The sequence below is a fragment of the Heterodontus francisci genome, chromosome 37, assembly GCF_036365525.1.
Source record: "Heterodontus francisci isolate sHetFra1 chromosome 37, sHetFra1.hap1, whole genome shotgun sequence".
Classification (NCBI taxonomy): Eukaryota; Metazoa; Chordata; class Chondrichthyes; order Heterodontiformes; family Heterodontidae; genus Heterodontus; species Heterodontus francisci.
This window is the reverse complement of record NC_090407.1, coordinates 28,641,525-28,665,461: the sequence shown is the minus strand read 5'-3', so window position 1 is coordinate 28,665,461 and position 23,937 is coordinate 28,641,525. Positions and strand designations below refer to the sequence as shown.

Below are 23,937 nucleotides of genomic sequence, written 5' to 3'. Positions count from 1 at the left end.
TACTTATAAGGAAGAGAGAACATCAGAAAAAGAGAAACAATTAAGACACAAGAAAACATGTCAGTTATTTGGATAGCCTGAAGAAATCTAACAGATAATTTTAATCTATGCAGTTACCTGATAAATTACGCATTAGCAAACAACATGCCTTTTAGGATGAATTTGTGGAACAAAGTCCCAGCAATATAACACAGTTCATATGATTTTAATAAAATTGCAGGTGAGGAAGGCCATTTGATCTATCTGATAGAATCATTGAATCGCACAGCACAGATGGAAGCTATTCAAACCATCAAAGAACAAAGAACAGTACAGCACAGGAACAGGCCATTCGGCCCTCCAGGCCTGCGCCGATCTTGATGCCTGCCTAAACTAACACCTTCTGCACTTCCGGGGCCCATATCCCTCTATTCCCTTCCTATTCATGTATTTGTCAAGATGTCTCTTAAACGTCGCTATCGTATCTGCTTCCACCACCTCCCCTGGCAGCACGTTCCAGGCACTCACCACCCTCTGTGTAAAGAACTTGCCTCGCACATCTCCTCTAAACTTTGCCCCTCGCACCTTAAACCTATGTTCCCTAGTAACTGACTCTTCCACCCTGGGAAAAAGCTTCTGACTATCCACTCTGTCCATGCCGCTCATAACTTTGTAAACCTCTATCATGTCGCCCCTCCACCTCCGTCGTTCCAGTGAAAACAATCCGAGTTTTTCCAACCTCTCCTCATAGCTAATGCCCTCTAGACCAGGCAACATCCTGGTAAACCTCCTCTGTACCCTCTCCAAAGCCTCCACGTCCTTCTGGTAGTGTGGCGACCAGAATTGCACGCAATATTCTAAGTGTGGCCTAACTAAGGTTCTGTACAGCTGCAACATGACTTGCCAATTTTTATACTCTATGCCCCGACCGATGAAGGCAAGCATGCCGTATGCCTTCTTGACTACCTTATCCACCTGCGTTGCCACTTTCAGTGACCTGTGGACCTGTACGCCCAGATCTCTCTGCCTGTCAATACTCCTAAGGGTTCTGCCATTTACTGTATACCTCCCACCTGCATTAGATCTTCCAAAATGCATTACCTCATCGTGCCTGTGCCAGCTCTTTGAAATATAGCCCCACTCCCTCGTTCTTCCCTTTTTCCCTCTTCCTTGCTAATTTTTTCTTTTCAAGTATTTATTCCATTCCCTTTTGAAAGTTACTTTTGAATCTGCTTCCACTGCCTTTTCAGACAGTATATTTCAGATCCTAAAAAGTCGCTGCGTAAAAACAAAACTCATCTCCCCTCAGGTTCTTTTGCCAATTGTCTTTTATTTGTGTCCTCTGGTTACTGACCCTCCTGCCAGTGGAAACAGTTTCTGCCTATCTACTTTATCAAAACCCTTCATAATTTTGAACCCCTTAATCTTCTCTGCTCTAAGGAGAAAAACCCCAGCTTCTCTAGTAACTCCACATAACTGAAGTCTCTTATTTGTTATATCATTCTGATAAATCTCCTCCGCATTCAGGAACGTCTGACAGTCCCTCCATTTCTACAGCTAATTACTTCTTAAATAGTTCCAGGGGTTTTGCCTCCATTATTCCATGGGGAAGTCTATTCCAGGTGTTGATCACTCCATGTGTGAAAAATGTCCTGAAATCAGTTCTAAATTTGCCTTTTACTAATTTTGACGTGTTTTTTTTGTCCTACTTTCTCAATTTAATTTGAATTACTTTTCCAGATTTAAATTTTCCATGACGTTTGCTGTCCGACCATTGGATATTCCAACTTTTCCCATGGAAAGCAAGAACAAAGTGAATATGCCTCAAAGTGTATTAGTGATGCTCTGGGTATGAGTATGGGAATCTGCTTGTGAAATGTCATTTGGTGTTCGAAGTGTATTGTTACTGGCAAGATTGTGTATCACAGAATGGTGGAGTATGCAACGTAACTAGTTTAATATATCGAATATTGAAACAAATGGAGGGACGGACAGGATTACATAGTGGGTTAGCACACTGGTCTTTCACCAGGGTGGGTTTTGGCTGGGTTGTCTATAAGAGTTCTACAAGGAATGAATTCGGGGTAATCCCAATCAACTCTCTAATAAGCATGGACCCAGAGCACAAAACTGCCCCTCATTGGGAAACACAAAACTGTAACAGTAATGTAGTATAAAGTGCTTTTCAAAGTATGAGGCAATGGCATCCACAGGGAGCTTTACTCTCCATCTAAGCCCTTGCTGTGCCTGATCTAGGAGTGCTTGATAAGGTGGTGTAGAGTGAGTTTTGCTCTATATCTAACCAACACTGGACCTGACATTGGAGTGCTTGATGTTGGCAGTAAGTGTCTGAAATGGAAAATATTTCATTCCCCAAAACTATCACTCCGACCTTGATGGCCACAAAGAAAATCACAATAAAGGCTTTGGTAATTCATTTTGAAAATTGTTCCATTTAAAATTTTAAAAAAATCAGAAAGTAATTCACCTTGGAGTGCTGTGAGAACCTTTGGCGTATATGGTCCTCTGTTCATCCATGTCAGGGAATGCTCACTTCGACAACACATATACTAAAATTGGAACGATACAGAGAAGATTAGCAAAATAATTGGTTTGAGTGTAACCTAACTGCCAAGGCAGGATGGATGGTAAGAAACCAGACTGGGTCAGGTTGAGATCTAGAATGCACATACTCAATAACAGATGAAATGTAAGGTGACAAAAGACTGTCAAGTTCATAATACTCACCCCATTCATGAGGGGCACAACTTCATGTATCACTCTCCCAATTGCAGGTATCTCTCGGGGCAAAAACATAAAGGAAAATAACAAGTTCAAGAAAATCTGAGAATTTCCTTCCTGATTCTATAAAGCAATTAGCAAACACCAAGAAACATGGTATATCACTTCTCAATTTTAAACCAATATCTCCCCCATTTTTAGGTATGTAGGACCAGCAAGGACCAGAAATTTAATACCTTAATAAAGCCACTTCAAGACTGCTTTTTTGTTCAATGCAAACATCCCTTACCCTCAGTCTTCCCATATAGCTCTAGTACCCAAATCCATTTATCTATATCGTTTGATTAAAGCTCTTTATTCTTTTCTTCCTTCACCCTACTAAGGTGCTGATTGCTGAGATTTCACAGGCCCTGGCTTTCCTCTGGTAACAAGTCCAAGTAACACTCTTCATGTACAAGCCTTGACAATGAGGTTCTGCAAACTATGTGGTAATGGAAGGGGATAGGGAGGAAATCACAATAAAGTCTGACCTTGCACACATTTGGCATCTGCAAGCACAGATTTTCTGGCCAGAGTCACTAGATAATGATGAAGAACAGAAATCCGACTTGGTTTTCCTCTCCTCAGCTAGAATACTGTGTCCATTACAGTGCCCTTAACACTACACTGACTAAGATTAACTAACACAACATTAGACCAGGAATATTTAACGTTGTTTTTGGTCCCTGCCACAAATTCTGTTCCCTAGCTACTGACTGCATCCCTCTCCCTAGCAACAGTCTGAGGCTGAACCAGACTGTTTGTAACCTTGTTGTCATGTTTGACCCCAGGATGAGCTTCTGACCACATATCCGCATCATCACTAAGACTGCTTGTTTCCACCTCTGTAACATCGCCTGACTCCATCCCTGCCTCAGCTCATCTGCTACTGAAACACTCATCCATGTCTTTGTTACCTCTAGGCTTGACTATTCCAATGCAGTCCTGGCCAGCCTCCCACTTTGAAGAGGTGGTAGAGGCAGGAACCCTCACAACATTTAAGAAGTATTTAGATGAGCACTTGAAACGCCATAGCATACAAGGCTATGGGCCAAGTGCTGGAAAATGGGATTAGAATAGTTAGGTGCTTGATGGCCGGCACAGACACGATGGGACGAAGGGCCTGTTTCTGTGCTGTATAACTCTATGACTCTATGACCTTCCACTCTTTGTAAACTTGAGGTCATCCAAACCTCTACTTCCCATGTACTAAATCACATCAAGTCCATCACCCATCACTGTTGTGTTCACTCCCAGTTAAGCTAAGCCTCGATTATAAAATTCCCATCCTTGTTTTCAAGTCCCTCCATGGCCTCTCCACTTCCTATCTCTGTAATCTCTTCCAGCCCTACAACCCTCCAAGTTATCTGTGCTCTTCCAATTCTGCCCTCTTGAGTATTCCCTATTTTAATGTCTCCAACATTGGCGGCTGTGCCTTCAGCTGCTTAGGCCCTAAGCTCTGGAGTTTCCCCCTTAAACCTCTCTGCCTCTCCACTTCTCTTTCCTTCCTTAAGACACTTCTTAAAACCTATCTCTGTGATCAAGCTTTTGGCCATTTGTCCCAATATCTCTTTATGTGACTTGATGTAAAATTTTGCTTCATAATGCCCCTGTGAAACGCCTTGGGACATTTCCTTTGTTAAAGATGCTATACAAATACAAATTGTTCTTGTTGTTGATGATTCTGAACCTGTATACTGTGATATAATGGGACATTAGGTTGAGTTACGAATAATTACATGTGAAATTTGTGTTAACAAATCAACTGAGCATCTCCCAATTGTAAATTACTGCTATTATAGAGTATTTATAATTAAACTGATGATCTTAATGTAGTGTGATGGCTGCTACTTCCTAATTATCAATGCCATCATGTTGATGTGTGCTGAATGTGGTGCGGATACAATATACATTTGTTATAACTTCGCAACTGCTATAGATTATGTTCTAATGTTCAATGCATTTGTGTGTTTAAGTAGAGTCACATGTTTCAATCAATGTTACCACTTAGCTAGTAGTCACTCTTGTCTCTGAGACAGAAAATTATGTTTTTAAGCCTCACTTTAGCGTGTAATCTAGACCAGAGGGATTCTCAGAGCTTTTGCCTTTGAGGTCCCATGATTATTTATTAGTTATACAATTACAAAAACAAATGCTTGTTTGTCCTTATATATTACATGCTTGGCAATCAAATGTCTCTAATTTGGAGGGTTTCAAAGATTCATTGGACAATACTTGTGCACAAATTACACACTATGGTTGAGGCATATCCCCATGCGCTTTTATCTGTTTCCACGTGTGTCCTTCACTTCCGTGCACTGTTCTATAATGGCTCACCTTTTTCAAGCATATTGCTGCTGCTGATAGCTTCCAATCGGTGTCAAATTTCCAATGACCTCACTACACCTCTGTTGTCTGAAAAGGAAGAATGTACAGTGTTATGGGGAGAATGTGGGAGAATGGCACTCGGTGAATTGATCATTTGGAGAGCCGGTGCAAACTTCATGGGCTGAATGTCCTCCTAATTTAATCCTTTTAGTTCAGGGATAATTCTGGTGAATCTGGGCTGCACCCTCTCCAAGGCCTACCTGAGGAGCAGTGTCCAAAAATGAATGCATCACTAAATAGGGTATTCCTGTCCCCTTGAGATAAAGGAAAATATTCCATTAGCCTTTTAAATTATTTTTGTACCTGTCCATTAGCTTTTAGTAATTTCTGTACTTGGACCCCTAAATCTCCCTGCTCCTCTATAGTTCCTAGCTTCTCACCATTTAGAAAACACTCTGATCTACCTTTCTTAGGTCAAAAGTGAATGGCATCATACATTAAACTCCATTTGTCACAGTTTTGCCCACTCACATACCTATCAATGTCTGCAACTTTCTGCTCCCATCTACGCTATTTACTATGCTACCTAACTTGGTGTCATCCGCAAATTGGATATTTGGCTGTCTATACAATGTTGTCCAAGCTTTTCGTGTTGTGGGGCCTCATTACAATTTTTGTCTTACATAGGTGAGACAATTTCAGAAAGCTAAAGAAATTAAAAATTTATCTTACTATTAATCAAAACAAAAACAAATGTGTATTTTTCTGAATAAGTTTTAAATGAAAAGATTAATTTATTGACTTACTTTCTGACCACTGTTGGACGCTGACTTTTTGAGATACCTGACATTTTTTTTGCTTGCACAAGTAGTCAATGTTTGCCTGCACACTTGTAGTAATGCGGAGCATTCCAGATATATATCCATCTGCCAGGAGTGATCTTGATCGCTCTTTCTCCCTCCCTCTCTCTCTTTATCTCTCTCCCTGTGTCCACCCTCTCTGTGTTGTTTCCCCCTCTCTATGTCATCGTCACTCATGTGTCCCCTCTCTCTCTCTGTCCTCCCTCTTTCTCTGTCTTCCCTCGTTCTCTTTCTGTCCCCCTCTCTCTATCTCTGTCCCTCCTCTCTCTTTCTCTGTCCCTGCCTCTCTCTCTGCCCCCCTCTCTCTCTGTTGCTCTCTCTCTCTGTCTCTCTCTGTCCCCCTCTCTCTCTGTCCCCCCTCTCTTGTTACCCCCCTCTCTCTGTTCCCCTCTCTCTTTCTCTCTTTGTCCCCCCCTTCTCTCTCTTTCTGTCCCCCTCTCTCTTTCTCTATCTGTCCCCCTCTCACGCTCCCCCTCTCTCTCTGCTAGTTGCAGGGAGTGGGAGCGCTCAGCACAGTAGCTTTGTGGTTAATCAGTTTCTTTAAAAAAAACATCGTGCTGTCAGTTTCACAGCTGACAGGTGCTGGGGGCGGGTACAGCGGTTTCCCAACCTTGGACAGATTCGCAGTTTTCCGGCGGGTTCCAACTTTTTTTTAAAAGCCCACCGGAAAACCGCAAATCTGCCTGAAGTTGGGAAATCGCTGTTCACGATGTTAGCAGCTATCGGCTGTGAAATTGACAGCGGATGTTTTAAAAAGCCAGTCTGGAAGAAGAAGACAATGGAAAATTTCCCATCTCTGAAATATACTCATGGGCCAGATGGAAACCTTTGGTGGGCTGGATTCTGGCCTGTGGGCCATATGTTGGACAACCCTGGTCTATACCTTCACCTAAGTCATTTATAAATATAGCGAAATGCTGAAACTCACAGATAGATGAGAGAGAGATTAGATAGATACAAAGGGAAATACTGCAGATGTTGGAAATCTAAAATAAAAACAGAAAATGCTGGAAGTACTCAGTAGCTCTGGCAGCATCTATGGAGACAGAAAGAAAAATAACATTTCAAGTCGATGTCCTTTCATCAGAAATGTGAACTGTGTGGCTATCTTTACAGATGCTACCAGACCAGTATTTCCTGAATTTTCTGTTTATAGTTCAGATTTCCGGCATCCATCTCTTATATTTGAGTTCAGAAGATTGCAACTTGCTAAATTGTATAACTACATAAATCAATTGATAGATACTTATGTTTTCCACTTTCATGTTGCAATATAAATGTCATTCGTCGCCCACCAAAGGACCAGCATCTGTCTCACCAAAGGTTTCCATCTGGCTGGCAAAGGATGGCAAATTTCCGCTGGAAATCTGCCATTGGCTTCTTGCAGCCCACCAAAACCTTCTGTTTTTGCAGCTCCTTTACTGACATGATGGAGATGCCTCACTGCATGACCTCCTTTACAGAGATGGCGGACAACCTTCAGTATCTTATGTTCTGGCTCCTTTACTAATATGGTGGCACCTGGGCAGAGCTGCATGTCTGCTGGCACTTCCCGCCTGAACTGCATCCCCTGTGTGGCCTTCTGGTCCCCAGGCCTAGCACTGTGTACGGACCTGGCCTGGGCCCCAGGTTCTTCATCTCTGCCACCGTCACCAAGGAGAAGCCGCCTGAGGAGGTGGCAGAGCCCAGTCCTGGGAACTGGGGTCAGGGTGCTGGGTTAACCGGGTCCCGGGAGTGGAGGGGGGGGGGGGGGCGGTCACAGAGGGAAGGGGAGAGACAGAGAGACACACAGAGAGAGATAGAGACATAGACAGAGAGAGAGAGACACACACACACACAGACTCAGACAGAAAGGGGGAGACAGAGAGACACACAAGGAGCGATGAAGATCACTCCTGACAGATGGAACTGACAGATGAATACTCCGTATCGCTACATCAAGTGTGCAGGCAGACATTTCCTACTTCTGCAAGCAAAAACAATGCCAGGTATCTCACTAAATCAGTGTTCAACATAGCAACCAGAAAGTAAGTTAATGAATTAGGCTTCTCATTTTAGGTTTGTTTGCAAAAATGCACATTTTTGTGGCTTTCATTGATAGTAAAATAAATTTCTAATAATCTTATCTTTCCGAAAATTGCTCACCAGCCCCCTATGTAGGGCAAAAATTATAAACACGGCCCTTCACCGAAATGGTTGGACCCCACCCCATTAATAGACAGATACTTCCCTTTACAAATATGGCCACCGTCTAGCTGTTCGACAATTGATCTTCTTTACAAATATGGCAGCTGCAAGGCGCCCGGCAGCCACCAGGCGCCGTATGGAGTCGCTGCAGCGGGAGGAGCGCGGCTTTCTCGGGAGGCGGAGGCTTCTAGCCACAGCGTTTGCAGAGTACGCATGCTCTTTCCTCTCGTTGCTGGGTCGGAGCCGGAGCGTGAGGCGAGGGGGGAATCGCTAACTGCGGCCTTAGCAACGCTGTGCGACCGCCTGCCGGAGCCTGAGGCCGAGTCACAGAACGATCTCACCTTGAGCCCCCCGCCTAGCCATGCTGGAGGGACTGGCAGCCTGGGTCCTAAACACTTATCTTGGCAAATATGTAAATAACCTCAACACAGACCAGCTCTCCATAGCCCTCATGAAAGGTACTCAGACTATCAACTTTAAACAGTGCTGCCCTGTCATTCAGTGAGCTGCCCTCTGCTTTGTTGTGAATATTTAATGGAGTAATTTCTAAAAACTTAAGTTTTTATGTATTTTTTTAAAATTCTGATAGAGGCAGGCTACTGTGTTTTTATAAACTTTAATGATAACCATTGGCTTAGTGAGTTGGGCTGGTGGACCTGCTGCAAGTCTGCGTGCTGTTACGGTCAAGACGCCCCTGCCTGTTTAAAAAAAAATAAAAATGGCCAGTCCTTGTGAAATGCACTTTCACTTTCTGATAAAAATTGCTCTGTCCTTGTGAAAGAGTGCATGCGCTTTCAATTCCTCATCCCCCTCTATCTGCTTTTCCTTTTTTAAAAGATTTCATTTTTAAAAAGCTGTATACTTGAATTTTGTCAGCTGCTCTTCATGCTAGGATATTTCTGTGATCTTAATTCCCAGCTTGCTGAATCACACCAGAGATCTTTAAATTAGGTGAGAAAAAGAGATGGGATTGGCATGATTTTGGGGTCCAGGAGAGAATTTGGTGTGTATTCTGACAACAGACCACAACAAAGAACCATGCAGTGATCTGGTTCAGATAGTGTCATTGGTTCAAAGTGTTGTATAGTGAATTGTGGATATGATTATAAGGTGGTACTGTTTGTGTTGTACAGTAGAATTTCAAAAAGCATAATGGGTGAGTGTGCAGTTCTCCTCCTACACCCATTTGAACTGTGGGTAAGAACCTGGTCATCAGGTGCGAGGCGCTCACGTTGTTGCTCTACATGGCGCAGGTCTGGCCCATACCCCACTCCTGCGCCGTGGCAGTCACCCGAGCCATTTTCCGCTTCGTCTGGGGATCTAAAATGGACCGGGTCCGGAGGGACACGATGTTCAAATCTCTGGACAAGGGCGGGAAAAATGTACCCAACGTGGCCCTCATCCTGATGACCACCTTCGTGTGCGGCTGCATCAAGCTGTGTGTAGATCCCCAGTACGCAAACTCCAAGTGTCACTACGTGCTGAGGTTCTATCTGTTCCCGGTGTATCGAAGGATGGGCCTGGTCACAATGCCGCGGAACGCTCCGTGCAGTTGGGCGGTGCCGTACCACCTATCCTTCGTGGAGCAGTTTCTGCGGGAAAACACCTTTGACCACCGGTCCATCAGGCAGTGGTCGGCACGGAGTATCCTCAGGGCCCTACGGGAAAAGGAAACGGTGGATCCTGTCGGATGGTTCCCCGAGCAGACCGTCAGTCATTTGGCGGAATGCCTCATCACCAGAACTTTCAAACAAGCACCAAGACGTAGCTTGGCTGGTGGTGAGAAGGGCCCTCCCCGTCAGATCCTTCATGCACACCCGAAGTCTCGCCCCCTCCGCACAGTGCCCCGCGTTGGCTGTGGTGGGGAAGAGATGGTCGCCCACCTCCTCCTGGAATGTGCCTTTGCAAAGCAGGTGTGGAAAGAAATGCAGTGTTTTTTGTCAAGGTTCATCCCAAGCAGCTCTGTAACACAGGAGTCTGTGCTCTACGGGCTGTTCCCAGGGACGCACACCAAGACAAGCATCAACTGCTGCTGGAGGACTATCAATTCGGTGAAGGACGCCCTTTGGTCTGCCCGAATCTTGCTGGTCTTCCAGCGCAAAGAGTTGTCCACGACCGAATGTTGCAGACTGGCACATTCCAAGGTCCAGGACTACGTGCTGAGGGACGCACTAAAGCTTGGGGCAGCTGCAGCAAAGGCTCAATGGGGAAAGACCACAGTGTATGGTTCCCCCACCAAGCTGGACTGAGGGGCTGGATCCATGGGAAACCCCTCGAACTGTATCGTTAATATTCTCAATTGCTGTAAATGTAAAACTGTAATTGACATGACAATTGTGAAACGGAAGGGTTGGGAAGAAACTCATGACAGTATTGAAGGAAACTGATCTCCCTTGCAATGTTTGTATTTTTTGGTGCTGTTTGGAAACTGTTTGGCAATGTAATTTTTACAGATTTTTATGAATAAATTATATTTTGGAAATTAAAAAAAAATAGCACCCAACAGTGCAATGATAGTTATTCCCTCCACATTTTGGTTGTAGCTGGGGAGAATATTTTGAGCTATAAAACTCTAGAGTGAAATGCTGCTCGTTGCCATCTGTTGCTGGTGGTGGGAGCAACTTGAGCTGATGAATTAAGAATACCACAGGCTGTTGAAGCATATTGGTTTAAGTACGTCCTATTTTGATGGGGTGTCAGTAGCAATATGCAAAATCTGCTTAGTAACAACAATTGTCACTGAAAACTTGATTTAGATTTTTTTATTCGTTCATGGATGTGAGTGTTGCTGCCAGGGCCAGCATTTGTGGCCCCTCCCTAATTGCCCTTGAGAAGGTGGTACTGAACTGCTGCCTTGACTCGCTGCAGTCCATGTGGTGTAGGTATACCCACAGTGCTATTAGGGAGGTAGTTCCAGGTTTTTGTGAGTCACAGTGAAGGAACAGTTCCAAGTCAGGATGGTGTGTGGCTTGGAGGAAAACTTGCAGGTGGAGGTTTTTCCATGCATCTGCTGCCCTTGTCCTTCTAGGTGGTAGAGGCCATGGGTTTCAAAGGAGCTTTGGCGAGTTGCTGCAGTGCGTCTTGTAGATGGTACACTCTGCTACCGATGGTGGATGAGGTGCCAATCAAGTGGGGTGCTTTGGCCTGGATGGTGTCAAGCTTCTTGAGTGCCGTTGGAGCTGGACTCATCCAGACAAGTGCAGATTATTCCATCACACTTCTGACTTCTGCCTTGTAGATGGTGGACAGGCTTTGGGGAGTCAGGAGGTGAGTTAACTTGCCACAGAATTCCTAGCCTCTGACCTGCTCATGCAGCTACCGCATTTATATGGCTGGTCCAGTTTCTGATCAGTGGTAACCCCCCAGGATGTTGATAGTGTGGGATGCAGCAAAAATAATACTATTGAATGTCAAAGGGAGATGGTTAGATTCTCTCTCATTGGAGATGGTCATTGCCTGGCACTTTTGTGGTGTGCATCTTACTTGCCACTTACATTTGTAATAATGCAATGTGGTACATTCCCAAGCTTTGCCACACTGGCAGAGTGGAAGGATTTGTGCTTTTCCCCTTCTGGGAGAGAGAAAAATTGGATAGGTATGATCTGTCTCAAATGCATTGTCCCATAATGGCTGAAAAATAAAACTAAAAATGTAATTTACTGCCCTGTAGTAATCATGCCAGAGCATCTGTTATGTTTTGGAACATATACTGTTTGAATTTCCTGGAGTGAATGGGATACTAGGAGGGATGACCAAAAGCATGATCAAAGAAATGGATTGTGAAGAGATTCTTGGAGGAGAGGGAGATGGAGAGGGGAGTTTTAGACAGCTGATGGCATGGCTGCCAATGGTGGGATGAAGGGTAGAGGGTGCCACAGACAGAGAAACAGAGTTCAAGTTGAAGGGGTGTTGTTGGACTGAAGGAGATAATAGAGAGTGAGGGAGGGTGAGTTGTGAAGGGATTTAAACGCAGAGAGGACTATTTTAAATTTGAGGCCTTGGGGAGGCAATGTAGGCCAGCAAGGGCAGGGGTGAGGGGGACTTAGTTTGCGAAAGGATTTGGGCAGCAGAGATTTGGATGAGTTGAAATTTGTGGAAGATGGAAGGTTGCCAAGCAGAGAATTGGAATATTTGAGACTGGCAATGACTAAGTATGGATGAGGGTTTCAGCAGCAAATGAGCTGAGAAAGTGGGGAGGTGAGCAACATTATGGAGGTGGAAGTAGGCAGTCTTTGCGATGTAGACTATATGGGGTCAAAAGCCCAGTTCGGGATTCCAAATTTGTGTCTGGAGAGAGTATCTTGAGCTTTGCGACACTCTGGTGAATTACTTGTGGGTAAAGTCTGTTAATCGGTGGCCGCAGTTGGAGCATTTTGAGATGATGGACTAAAAATATTATACAAGAAGCATATTGCCACAGTGTAGTGTATTGGCTTGTGTATTCTGCTGTGGCCTTTGTTAAATAAACATAGTTTATGTTCTTAACACATTCGGAGCTAATGATTTTTAAGTCTCTAAGTGTTTTTATGCATCTTGCGTTTGTATCTATTTTTCTGAATTCTTATCTGAAATAAATGAATGAATACAATGATGAATAGTTCAGGTATATCATATTGCTGAGGGGAGTCTGAACTAATGTTTTCTTCCCTCATTGTGAAGTGCTAAATTCATTGTGTTTATATCCATTTTCCACCCAATTCCAGTATCTCTGATTTGCAAACTCCTGTTGCACCTGCTCAAAGGATGCAGATTTCTCACTGAATTCATGAGAATATCATTTATGCAGAGATGTATGGTAATCAGCAATCGGGGGCACATTGGTAGATTATTGAAGTTACCCTGTTTGTACTCACGGACAGTGCCAGGCCCATATTTGTTTCCTTTCAACGCAGCTCGCTGTATGCGCACACTTTGCATGCTGATATAGAATGGTCCCAAGTCCAGCTTCTGTGCTGCATACTGTTGCTGCTTGTTGGCAAATAAAACTTGAGCTGGATAGTATTATGTTTCATGATTTCGAAATGAAATAGAAATACTGGCAACAGGATATTTATTTACAGAATGGTAATCCAGGCATAAAATATACTCCAGTTTATATTTTGTCGAAGGTTTCCATATTCTGCAGGTATTGCTATCTATGTATTAGGTGCAGTGCAGACAGTGTTAGATTGCTGGCTTGCATTTCACTGGCCCAGGTACCAGACGTCCGAATGCAAGCTAAGTTTTAATGTTAGGTGAGAGGCAAGATCTCTGTTAATCATAAAAATACTGCAAATTAAGTTTTAAAAAGTTTCAGTACAATTTTATTACGCATAATGTATCCATTACTTGGAGGTCAGCTTGTATCTCAACCATAATGCAAGTATGGGAATGTGGTGATATGGTACTGGACTAGAAACCCAGTGTCCAAATTGCACCATGGCAAATTGATTTCAGTAAAGCTCTCCAGTCTCTCTATTAAATATGGCAGCCATTGTTTGAGGAAGAAAAAAAGCACCCCTCATCCCCTCTCAAAGGAAAAAAATAGGCTGAAGCATTTGTGACCATCTTCAGCCAGAAGTGCCAAGTGGATGATCTACCTCAGTCTCCTCCTGTGGTCCCCACCATCATAGATGCTGGTCTTCTGCCAGTTCGATTCACGCCACGTGATATCAAGAAATGGCTGGAGGCACTGATTACTGCACAGGCCATGGGCCCTGACAATATCGTGGCAGTAGTTTTTTTTTAATTCATTCATGGGATGTGGGCGACGCTGGCCAGGCAAGCATTCATTGCCCATCCCTCGTACTGAAGACTTGTGCTGCAGAACTAGCTGTGCCGCTAGCCAAGCTGTTCCAGTACAGCTACAGCACTGGCATCTACCGGACAATGTGGAAAATTGCCCAGGTATGTCCTGTCCACAGAGAGCAGGACAAATCCAATCCGGCCAATTACAGCCCCACCAGTCTTCTCTTGATCATCAGCAAAGTGATGGAAGGTGTTGTGGACTGTGTTATCAAGCACCACTTAAACAGCAACAATCTGCTTGCTGATGTTCAGTTTGGGTTCCGCCTGGGCCACTCAGCTCCAGACCTCATTGCAGCTTTGATCCAAACGTGGACAAAAGAACTGAACTCAAGGTGAGATGAGAGTGATTGCCCTTGATAGCAAGGCAACATTTGACCGTGTGTGGCATCAAGGGGCCCTAGCCAAACTGAAATCAGTGGGATTCAGGGGAGCACTCTCCACTGCTTGGAGTCATACCTAGCACAAAGGAAGATGGTTGTGGATGTTGGAGGTCAATCATCTCAGCCCCAGGACATCACTGCAGGAGTTCCTTAGGGTAGTATCCTAGGTCCAACCATCTTCAGCTGTTTCATCAATGACCGTCCCTCTGTCTTAAGGTCAGAAGTGGGGATGTTCGCTGATGATTGTATGATGTTCAGTACCATTTGCGACTCCTCAGATACAAAAGCAGTCCTTATGTCCATATGCAGCAAGACCTGAAGAACATTCAGGCTTGGGCTGATGTGGCAAGTAACATTCGCACCACACAATTGCCAGGCAATGATCATCTCCAACAAGAGAGAATCTAACCATCTCCCCTTGACATTCAGTGGCATTACCATTGCTAAATCCCCCACTATCAATGTCCTGGGAGTTACCATTGATCAGAAACTGAACTGGAGCAGCCACAAAAATACTGTGGCTTCAAAAGCAGGTCAGAGGCAGGAAACTCTGTGGTGAGTAACCCACCTCCTGACTCCCCAAAGCCTATCCACCATCTACAAGGCAAAGGTCAGGAGTGTGATGGAATACTCTCCATTTACCTGGAAGTGTATAGCTCCAACAATGCTCAGGAAGTTCGACACCATCCAGGACAAAGCAGCCCACTTGATCACCCATCCATCACCTTAAACATTCACACCCTCCGCCACCGCGCACAGTGGCAGCAGTGTGTACCATATTTAAGATGCACTGCAGAACTCATTGTGCCTCCTTCGACAGCACCTTCCAAACCTGCAACCTCTTCCACCTAGAAAGACAAGGGCAGCAGACGCATGGGAACACCACCAGATGCAAGTTCCCTTCCAAGCCACATGCTATCCTGTCTTGGAAATATATCGCTGTTCCTTCACTGTCGCTGGATCAAAATCCTGGAACTCCCTCCCTAACAGCACTTGTGGGTGTACCCACACCAGATGGACTGCAGTGGTTCAAGAAGACAGCTCACCATCGCCTTCTCAAGGGAAATTATGGATGGGCAACAAATGCTGGCCTAGCCAGCGATGTCCACATCTCATGAAATGCATAAAAAAAGTCAGTTGAAATCGAGAACTTGCTGAGGGATGGGAACATTTCAAGAACAACAAATAACATTGATGTAGTACCTTTAACGTAGCAAAATGTCCCAAGGTGCTTCACAGGCATGTTATCAGATTTAATTTAATCTGAGCCATATTGAGATATTAGCATCAATAACTCAATCAAAGAAAGAGGTTTTAAGGGGCATCTTAAAGGATGAGTGCGAGAGGTAAAGAGGTGGAGAAATTTAGGCAGGACATTCCTGAATCCTTTAGGGCCTAGATAGCAGAACGCATGGCCACCGTTGATGGAGGACTGAATATTGGGGATGTACAAGAAGCCAGAATTTCAAGAGAGACTACCCTTCATTGATACTCAGTGTTTGTCAGCTGATGTACTGCTACGGTGGTTAAATATTTAAGTGGTTCATGGGACAAATATTTGCCCTTTTGGCTGCTTTTTCAGTAGCAGTTTTCCCCAATTTCTTCTCTCATGATGTTGCAGACTGATGATGGGTATTATTTTGATTTAATGAGAAGCAACAGGAAATAATGTAATGCTTGCTGTGGAAATCACATTCTGCCTATTCATATAATACACTTAAACTAAACCAGTTTGTTGCTTTACAGTTGGCCTCTCATGAGAGTGCATCTGGTGGCATGCTCAATGCCACTGTATTCAGTACTCACAATGAGGGATCTTATCGTTGTGGCCCCTAAATTGCAATATTGTTTAACTAGTACTATGTAGTAAAGCTCTAGACTGTAGAGATTGCAGGGTATGCTTATTGGAATGGCTTGTGATTCTGAACGCAAGAAAGTATCTAGTTGAGACCCAATGTTTGTATCAATGTAGTTAATAGAAATGTTGTACTGATGTATTGAATATGCTTTTTTCAGTTTGGGATTTGAGGCACATTTTTGGGACAGAGCAAAGAAAGCTTTACACCAACCAATGTTTTATCTGACCTGGAAGTGGTTGATGCTGATACCGAGGCAAAAGATATACCCCCTCATCTTAACGAGCACAGATAGTTACTGCATAGAATAAAGTGGTATTAAAACTTGTATTATTGTTTCTATGCAGGGGCTGTTGAATTGGAAAACCTCCCTCTGAAGAGAGATGCCCTCAAAGAGCTGAATTTACCTTTTGAGGTGAAAGCAGGTAAGCAGAGCTGCTCACCTTTTTCCGGTTACTACCTTTGTCAATGTCAAATTCACATCTACCACTGTTCATCATTTTCTCTGGTATAGATGTGGATTCAGCAATGTTGTATTTTCTAGTACAGAGGTAAGAAAATTAATATTGGTTATGTAATGATTGAAGGGAAAGTAAAGCTGGGGAGTACTCTGCTCAAGGTGCTTCCCTGCTATCCTTTGAAAAAGATAGAAATATATGCTCACTTAAATTTTTTTTTAAAGACACCAATTTGCCCACATCCAGCTTTGGATTTTATAGGTGAAGATAACTGCCGGCTTTACAAGAGATTCCCACATAACGAGAATAAATAAAAACTAAGATCCATATGTAAAGCATATATACAATCTTTCAGGTTTTATTGGGAAGATAACGCTGCAGATCCCATTCTACCGGCCTCATGTGGAACCTTGGGTAATATCTATCTCTGGATTGCATCTAATCGGTGCGCCAGTTAAACAGTCTGAGTTTGATGAAGAGACTGAAAGTTCACGGGACAGAAAGAAGAAATATGCACTGCTGGATGCTCTGGAAGCCAAATGGAAGGTTGGTGTCAGATAGATGCAATTTAAAGTTGCTTGATGTAAGCTGCAATGTGACGAGATATTTTTCTAGGAATGTCCCTGTTAAGGCTGATGAGTTTCCACATGAAGCCTAAATTAAGCTGTGGCTCATTAAACCTTCGACTGCTCGATGTTGCTTTAATGCTGGTATGTAATTTAATATTGCACTGTTGATCTTAATTCTTTTTCTTAGCTTTTGCTTTACAAATCTTTTTTGGGAAACTAAGGTATTCTGGTGAATTCCCTATTCTGGCTTTTGTGTTTTCATATGACAGACCTGATGCCAAAGCTGAGAAGGAGAGCCCCTCACCTATTTTGCTTCCAGAGCTAGCCCCAGCTGGCCCAACCCTTCTTGTTTCTCATGTGCGGATGAATTGGAGGGTTCTTATTAAAGCTTGTTTCTTGGCTGTGAAGAACAGTCTAAAATGGCACACCAAAAATAACAAACATCACTGTAGCATGAAATAAAGACAGAAAAGCTGGAAACACTCAGGTCTGGCAGCATCTGTGGAGAGAGAAGCAGAGTTAACATTTCAGGTCTCAGACCTTGCATCAAGGTAGCACGTCTATACTGACATGAACATACAAAAACAAAGAACAGGAAGTGACCAGCTGGACCAGTGAGTTTGTCAGATATTGTTGTGTCACTTCTACACACCATTGCCCTCTGCCCCCACCCAATAGCCACACAGTGTCCTGGGAGAGGTAAAAAAAAACTAGAGGGGGAAAAGTTTTGGACCAATTTGGGGAAAGAAACTGTGGAAAATTTGTCTCTGGCCCTTGAAGCTGATTAAATAAGTTACAGGAGACCACCGTGACCGGGAGGTCCATCCTCTGCCCAGCTACCTTACATATGCAGCTTTGCTGGCCACACTCAGGAATTTGTCCAGCTCAATTTTGAATGCTTGCAGTGAATCCACACTCACTTCGCATGCCAGCCAGTTATTTTCAGAAGTGAGGAGAAGTAATACTGAACATCTAACCTAGTTCTTAGCTTATGTAATTTACAACCAGCTCACATAGCCTATCTGCATGGACTGAGTCTAATTCTTTCATTATTTTTAAAATCTCAATCAAATCTCTTCAAAGTCTGTGCTTTTCTAGAGTAGAAGTCCCAGCTCTCTCAGCCTGTTATAGTAACTGAGGGTCCTTAAATGAGGTGTCAATTTAGTCGCCTTCCTCTGAACGTTTTTCCAGGACCTCTATCACCCACCATGTGAGGGACGAAAACTGAACACTCTATTCTGGATCAGGCCTAAGGCCTTGTAAAGAGACAAAATGTTATTTCTTGTTTTTGTTATGACTGTGGCGGGAGCAACGCACTGTCAATTCTGTTGATACAGCCTTCTAAACGCGGAATTGGGTAGGAGTCTGCCTTCATTACTGCATTGACTTTTCTGTAGTCTATACAAATTGGGTTGACCTGTCAGATTTAGGTACTAGAACTATTGGTGAGCTCCAGCTGCTTTGACTCGGTTCGATCAAATTGTTGTCCAGCATGTATTGGATCTTTGCTTTCACTTGGGCCTGTTTGTCTGGTCTTAAGCAGTAAGGATGTTGTTTTAAAGGAACAGTTCCCCCTATATCCACATCTTGTGTGGCTAAGGTTGTACGTCCTGGCTTATCCCTACAGACTCTTTTAAATGTTGTGAAAAGCCTGGTTAGGTCTTCACGTTGTTTTGCCTCTAAGTGTAAAAGCATGTTATCCAATTTTCCTAGCCATTCTGTATTCGCTAATCTGATAGTTGGAGGTTCAATCTACGAATTGTCTAGGCCTCCTTCTGCCTCATCCTCGCTATCCTTTTCCTTCTCGATTACCTGACATACCTGTACTGGCTTATCCTCCTCTCTGTGATACTATTGCTTTATTGACACAACTGGTGGTTCTTCCAGTGATCGGGGTGTCAATCAAGTAATCTACCTTACCCACTCTTTTGATCACTCTATATGGGCCACTGAGCTGTGCTTTTAATGGTTCTCCCTGTAATGGTAACATCAATACTTCCCTGGTTGAAAATTACAGGTTTTTGTAATCTTGTCTGCCCATTTTTTCATATTGGCTTGGGATGCTTTAAGGTGTTCCTGAGCCGCATTGCTAGCTTTCGTGAGTTTTAGAGGATCTCTTGGCCATGTGAGCCGCATGGAGGATGGCAGGATCCCCAAAGACACATTGTACAGCGAGCTTGCCACTGGTATCAGACCCACCGGTCGTCCATGTCTCCGCTTTAAAGATGTCTGCAAACGCGACATGAAGTCCTGTGTCATTGATCACAAGTCGTGGGAGTCAGTTACCAGCGTTCGCCAGAGCTGGCGGGCAGCCATAAAGGCGGGGCTAAAATGTGGCGAGTCGAAGAGACTTAGCAGTTGGCAGGAAAAAAGACAGAGGCGCAAGGGGAGAGCCAACTGTGTAACAGCCCCGACAAACAAATTTTTCTGCAGCACCCGTGGAAGAGCCTGTCACTCTAGAATTGGCCTTTATAGCCACTCCAGGCGCTGCTCCACACACCACTGACCACCTCCAGGCGCTTACCCATTGTCTCTCGAGATAAGGAGGCCAAAGAGAGGATCTCTTACTTCATGTCCATAAACCAGTTCAAAAGGACTGAAGCCTGTAGACTCATTCGGTGAGTTTCTGGTGGCAAATAAAAGAAAGTCTGATCCTTTATCCCAGTCATGCGGATATGCATGACAGTAGGTTCTAATCATTGTTTTGAGAGTTTGGTGGTTTCTCTCTAAAGCTCCCTGTGACTGTGGGTGATATGTCTAATGCCCAAATTGCCCATGACTTCTTGAAATATCTTAGACATGAAATGAGAACCTTGATCCAATTGAACTTCAAGTGGTAACCCATATCTCGTAAAGAATTGGGTTAACTTTTCTACTATTTTACCAGTAATTGTCCTCAAAGGAATGGTCTCTGGAACTCGAATAGCCATATCCATGATAGTAAGTATGTATTGATGTCCCACTTTTGTTTTTGGCAAGGGTCCTACACAGTCTACCAATACCCTGCTAAATGGTTCCTCAATCACTGGTATGGGAACTAATGGTGTCGGTTTTATGGTAGTTTGCGGTTTTCCCACCATTTGGCATGTATGGCATGTCCTGCAAAATTGTCTCGCAACCTTTGTAAAACCTGGCCAGTAATAATGTTGGGTTAAACGTGATTTGATCTTCCGAATTCCCCAGTGTCCTGCAAAAGGAATGTCATGTGCTAACCTTAATAATCCCTGGTGATAATTAGATGGTACCACTGTCTGTTCAACAACTGTCCAGTCTTCAGCCGCAGGTCTATGAGGCGGTCTCCATTTCCTCCTCAAAACCGCATTTGCCATAAAATAGTCTTCTGGAACTTCTTTCGCCTCAGCTTCTGTCAGAGCCATCTGTGCTATTCGGTATAACTTTGCATCAACTTGCTGTGCTGCAATGATAGAAGATCTGTTAAACATCTCATTTGGATTACCTAAATCCCCAAATAAGGTTTCAGATACTTGGCTATCTGTTTGTGGTGCCACTTTTAACTCCGACAATGGATCCTGTTTAGCCATTGCTTGGGTGACTACACACGCAGAAAATATTCCTGAAACCTGTTCCTGTAATTGATCCGTTTCCCTAACTTCACTTGGTTCCTCTATAATTATAGGAGAAACTGATAGTTTTGATCCGGCCAAATTATTTCCTAAGAGTAGATCCGTTCCCTCTTCAGGCAAACTGTGGGCAACTTCTACAGTTACCATCCCAGATATTAAGTCACTGTCTAGGTGTACTTTATATAAAGGTATAGGTACATACTCCCTGCCAATTCCATTAACTAAAAGTTTAGCGTTCAAGGCACTCTGTGGTGGAAACGTTATATCTTTCCCCAGCAAGAGTGTTTGGGTTGCTCCTATATCCCTAAGTATAATAGCTTTTCCTGCCTCACTTAAAGGATGTGGAGTTACTTTCCCCTTTGACAAAAATTCATGATAACTTTCAGGTATCTTATTCTTAACCGCTATACTCATTAGTTTTTGTATCTGGTTTTACAGCTATCGTTAAAGCTATAGCCTGGTCAGAGTCTTTTCCCCTGCATTAACTTTGCGTAAACCAACAAGTCCTATGGGTTTACCTTGCAATTTCCAGCATTCGGAATGAAGGTGACCTGTTTTGTGGCAATGATAGCATTTCGGCTTACAAACTTCACTTGTACCCTCAACACCTTCCTTTCTGGCTTGAGGAGGTGATCCTGGGGCATTCCCAGCTCTTCCTTCTTGTCCCTGACTACTTGCCTTCCTTTCACTCTCCCACTTTCTATCCTTCTCGGTTTATGGGGGTGATGGATAAAAGGTTTTGGTTTATTCATGAGCTCAAAATCATCAGCAATTTCCGCTGCTTGCCAAGCTTTCAAAACTTTCAGGTAATCTACATGAGTTCTCACTACTGAAGGAATGGAATTTTTAAACTCTTCTAAGAGAATCAACTCTGGAAGGTTCTCATGGAACCGTAGAAAAATTACGGCACAGAAGGTGGTTTCCATCTTTAATGCCCGTATCCAACGGTCAAAATTAATTTACTTCACCGTCTCAAATTCTACGTATGTCTGCCCAGCCAATCTCCATAAGTTCCGAACTTCTGACGGTAAGCTTCAGAGACTAACTCATACGCAGCAAGAATAGCCTTCTTTGCCATCTCATAATCTGCAGAAGCCTCTTCAGGAAGCATGGCATAAACTTCATGACTCTGCCTACCAGCCTGCTTTGCATAAGTAGTGTCCAGCTTTCCTTCGACTATTTCATCTGTTTGGCTATTTTTTCAGAAGATATGAAAAATGCCTCTACGTCCCTTTCCTCAAATGTAGGAAGAGCTTGTATAAAATTTACAGCTTTTTGCTGGGTTTTGGGCTGAATTCAGATTCTTCCTGACCCGAATTTTTCCTGGACTCAAGACTACCCCTTTGTCTTAATTCCACTCTCTTAACCTAAGTTCCCTCTCTTTCGCCCTTTCTTCTTTTTCAAGTTCACGTTTTCTTAATTCTTTTACAGCCTCAAGTTTTCTTATTGCTTTTTCTTTTTCAAGTTCCAGTTTTTTAATTTCTAACTGAATCTTGGCCAATTCCACTGCATTACTCTGAATTACTACCTTCTTGTTCCTTGTCTTCTAATTTTAAATGTTGGACTATTACGTCAAATATCACTGCTATTTTGGCACCTGATTTCAATTCTAGCCCAAAATGTTTCTGCCAATTCTTCATTCTCCTTTCCCAGAAACTCTGCTGCAACTGCTAATGCCATTCTGATGGAATAGACTGTACTTTATTACACAAGAAATCTGGTTCCTTTTTATTTTTTTTCGTCACTGCCGTTAGATTTGGATCCCGACAATCAAGTTTCCAGTTAATTTGAGCCCAGACGCGAGAGCAATTAATATGATGCCAGACGCAAGACTTCAATTTATGTGTTATCCCAGAGACAAGCAATTAATATGATTCTAAACGTAAGCCCCCCCCCCTCCCCCAAGTAACCTGATCCTGATCCCGGACAAGACACCCAATTAATAAATGTTACGACCGAGGCGGGAGCAACGCACTGTCAATTCAGTCCCATCGCTCCACAGGTCGCAGCATAATATAAATGTTTTCCCACCCAACCAGCCAAATTAAACACTCTAGTAACCCCCAGAATAAAACAGACCAAACCAGGTATCTCAACAAATTAACTATTTATTCAAAGTAAATCTTAAACACCATTAAGGTAAACTTGCGTCTAAAGACGTTATAACTTATTTTTAACCTACCTCCCCCATACGCACACATACATTCAAAACTAACTGTAACCGGTTTTAAAAGTGATGTTTTAAAAAGAAATTCGCTGATTCTTAAGTATAAATAAATAAGTCTTTGTGAGTTACGTTCCTAGTTGATGAGGTGTCCAGATTAGAACAATCGGATGCCACTCGAAGTCTTCACACAGATTTGATGAAACGGTCTGTTTTTGATAGGCATTCAAACTCTTCAACTGCACAGGCATCAAGACCACTGGCGAATTCCATAAATACAGTTAGTCAAGAGAGATTCAATCTTGAAGCAAATACTTCTGGCTTGGAAGTAAAGAAAAGGAGGTTTGCTACCTTCAGCAATACAGCTGGTCTCTTCAAAAGGCATTCCTTTTTTTGTCTCAGGCAATTAACTCGGCCTGTACTTCCTTGTAGAATTTCTGCTGAGAGAGAGTAGACAGCTCTTTTCCTCAGTAGCATATCTCACTGGAGAGTCTCTCAAAAACTAACTGGGTCAGACCGTTTTTTTGGTCAGTTTTACACATGGTCAAATTGAAACATTATGCCAAGTAATCTCTCTCTCTCCTGCTGTGGCCTAGGGGCAGGTGCAGCTGGCACCCTGTACTCAGTCTTAAAGGCACACAGTTTTTAATCTGAGGAGAAAATAAATGCAAGTCCGTGACATTTTGTATTTCATTATCTTGACAATGCACCCTAACTCTCATTGCTTTTATAATAGCCTCATGGCATCTTCATGCGCTATATCATCCATACCCTTCTATTGCTCAGTGGCACTAAGCACACAACCCTCCAGGATGTAAACTTATTCAGAATTATCCCTACCTAAAAGCATAATCCTACTTCATCTGTATTAAAAGACAGCCAGGTACATGTCCATTCCCCCAGTGCATTTAGATCTGCCTGCAGTCTGCTTTTCCTGTCTAAGCTCCTCGCACTTGCACATACCCTTTGCATTATTGATGAACTTGCAGCCAGCTCCCCTGATG

The 23,937-nt window shown here is 43.4% G+C and overlaps 1 protein-coding gene across 1 annotated transcript in view; it reads left to right on the top strand.

The window, feature by feature from the left end:
• Nucleotides 1-8,375: 8,375 nt before the first annotated feature.
• vps13d (vacuolar protein sorting 13 homolog D) overlaps nt 8,376-23,937 on the top strand; it is a 292,361-nt gene continuing 276,799 nt past the window's right edge. The window contains 3 exon segments of the mRNA XM_068017446.1: nt 8,376-8,593; nt 16,506-16,583; nt 16,972-17,162. Of these exon segments, the coding sequence (XP_067873547.1) occupies nt 8,497-8,593; nt 16,506-16,583; nt 16,972-17,162 (366 nt within the window). The 5' untranslated portion in view covers nt 8,376-8,496.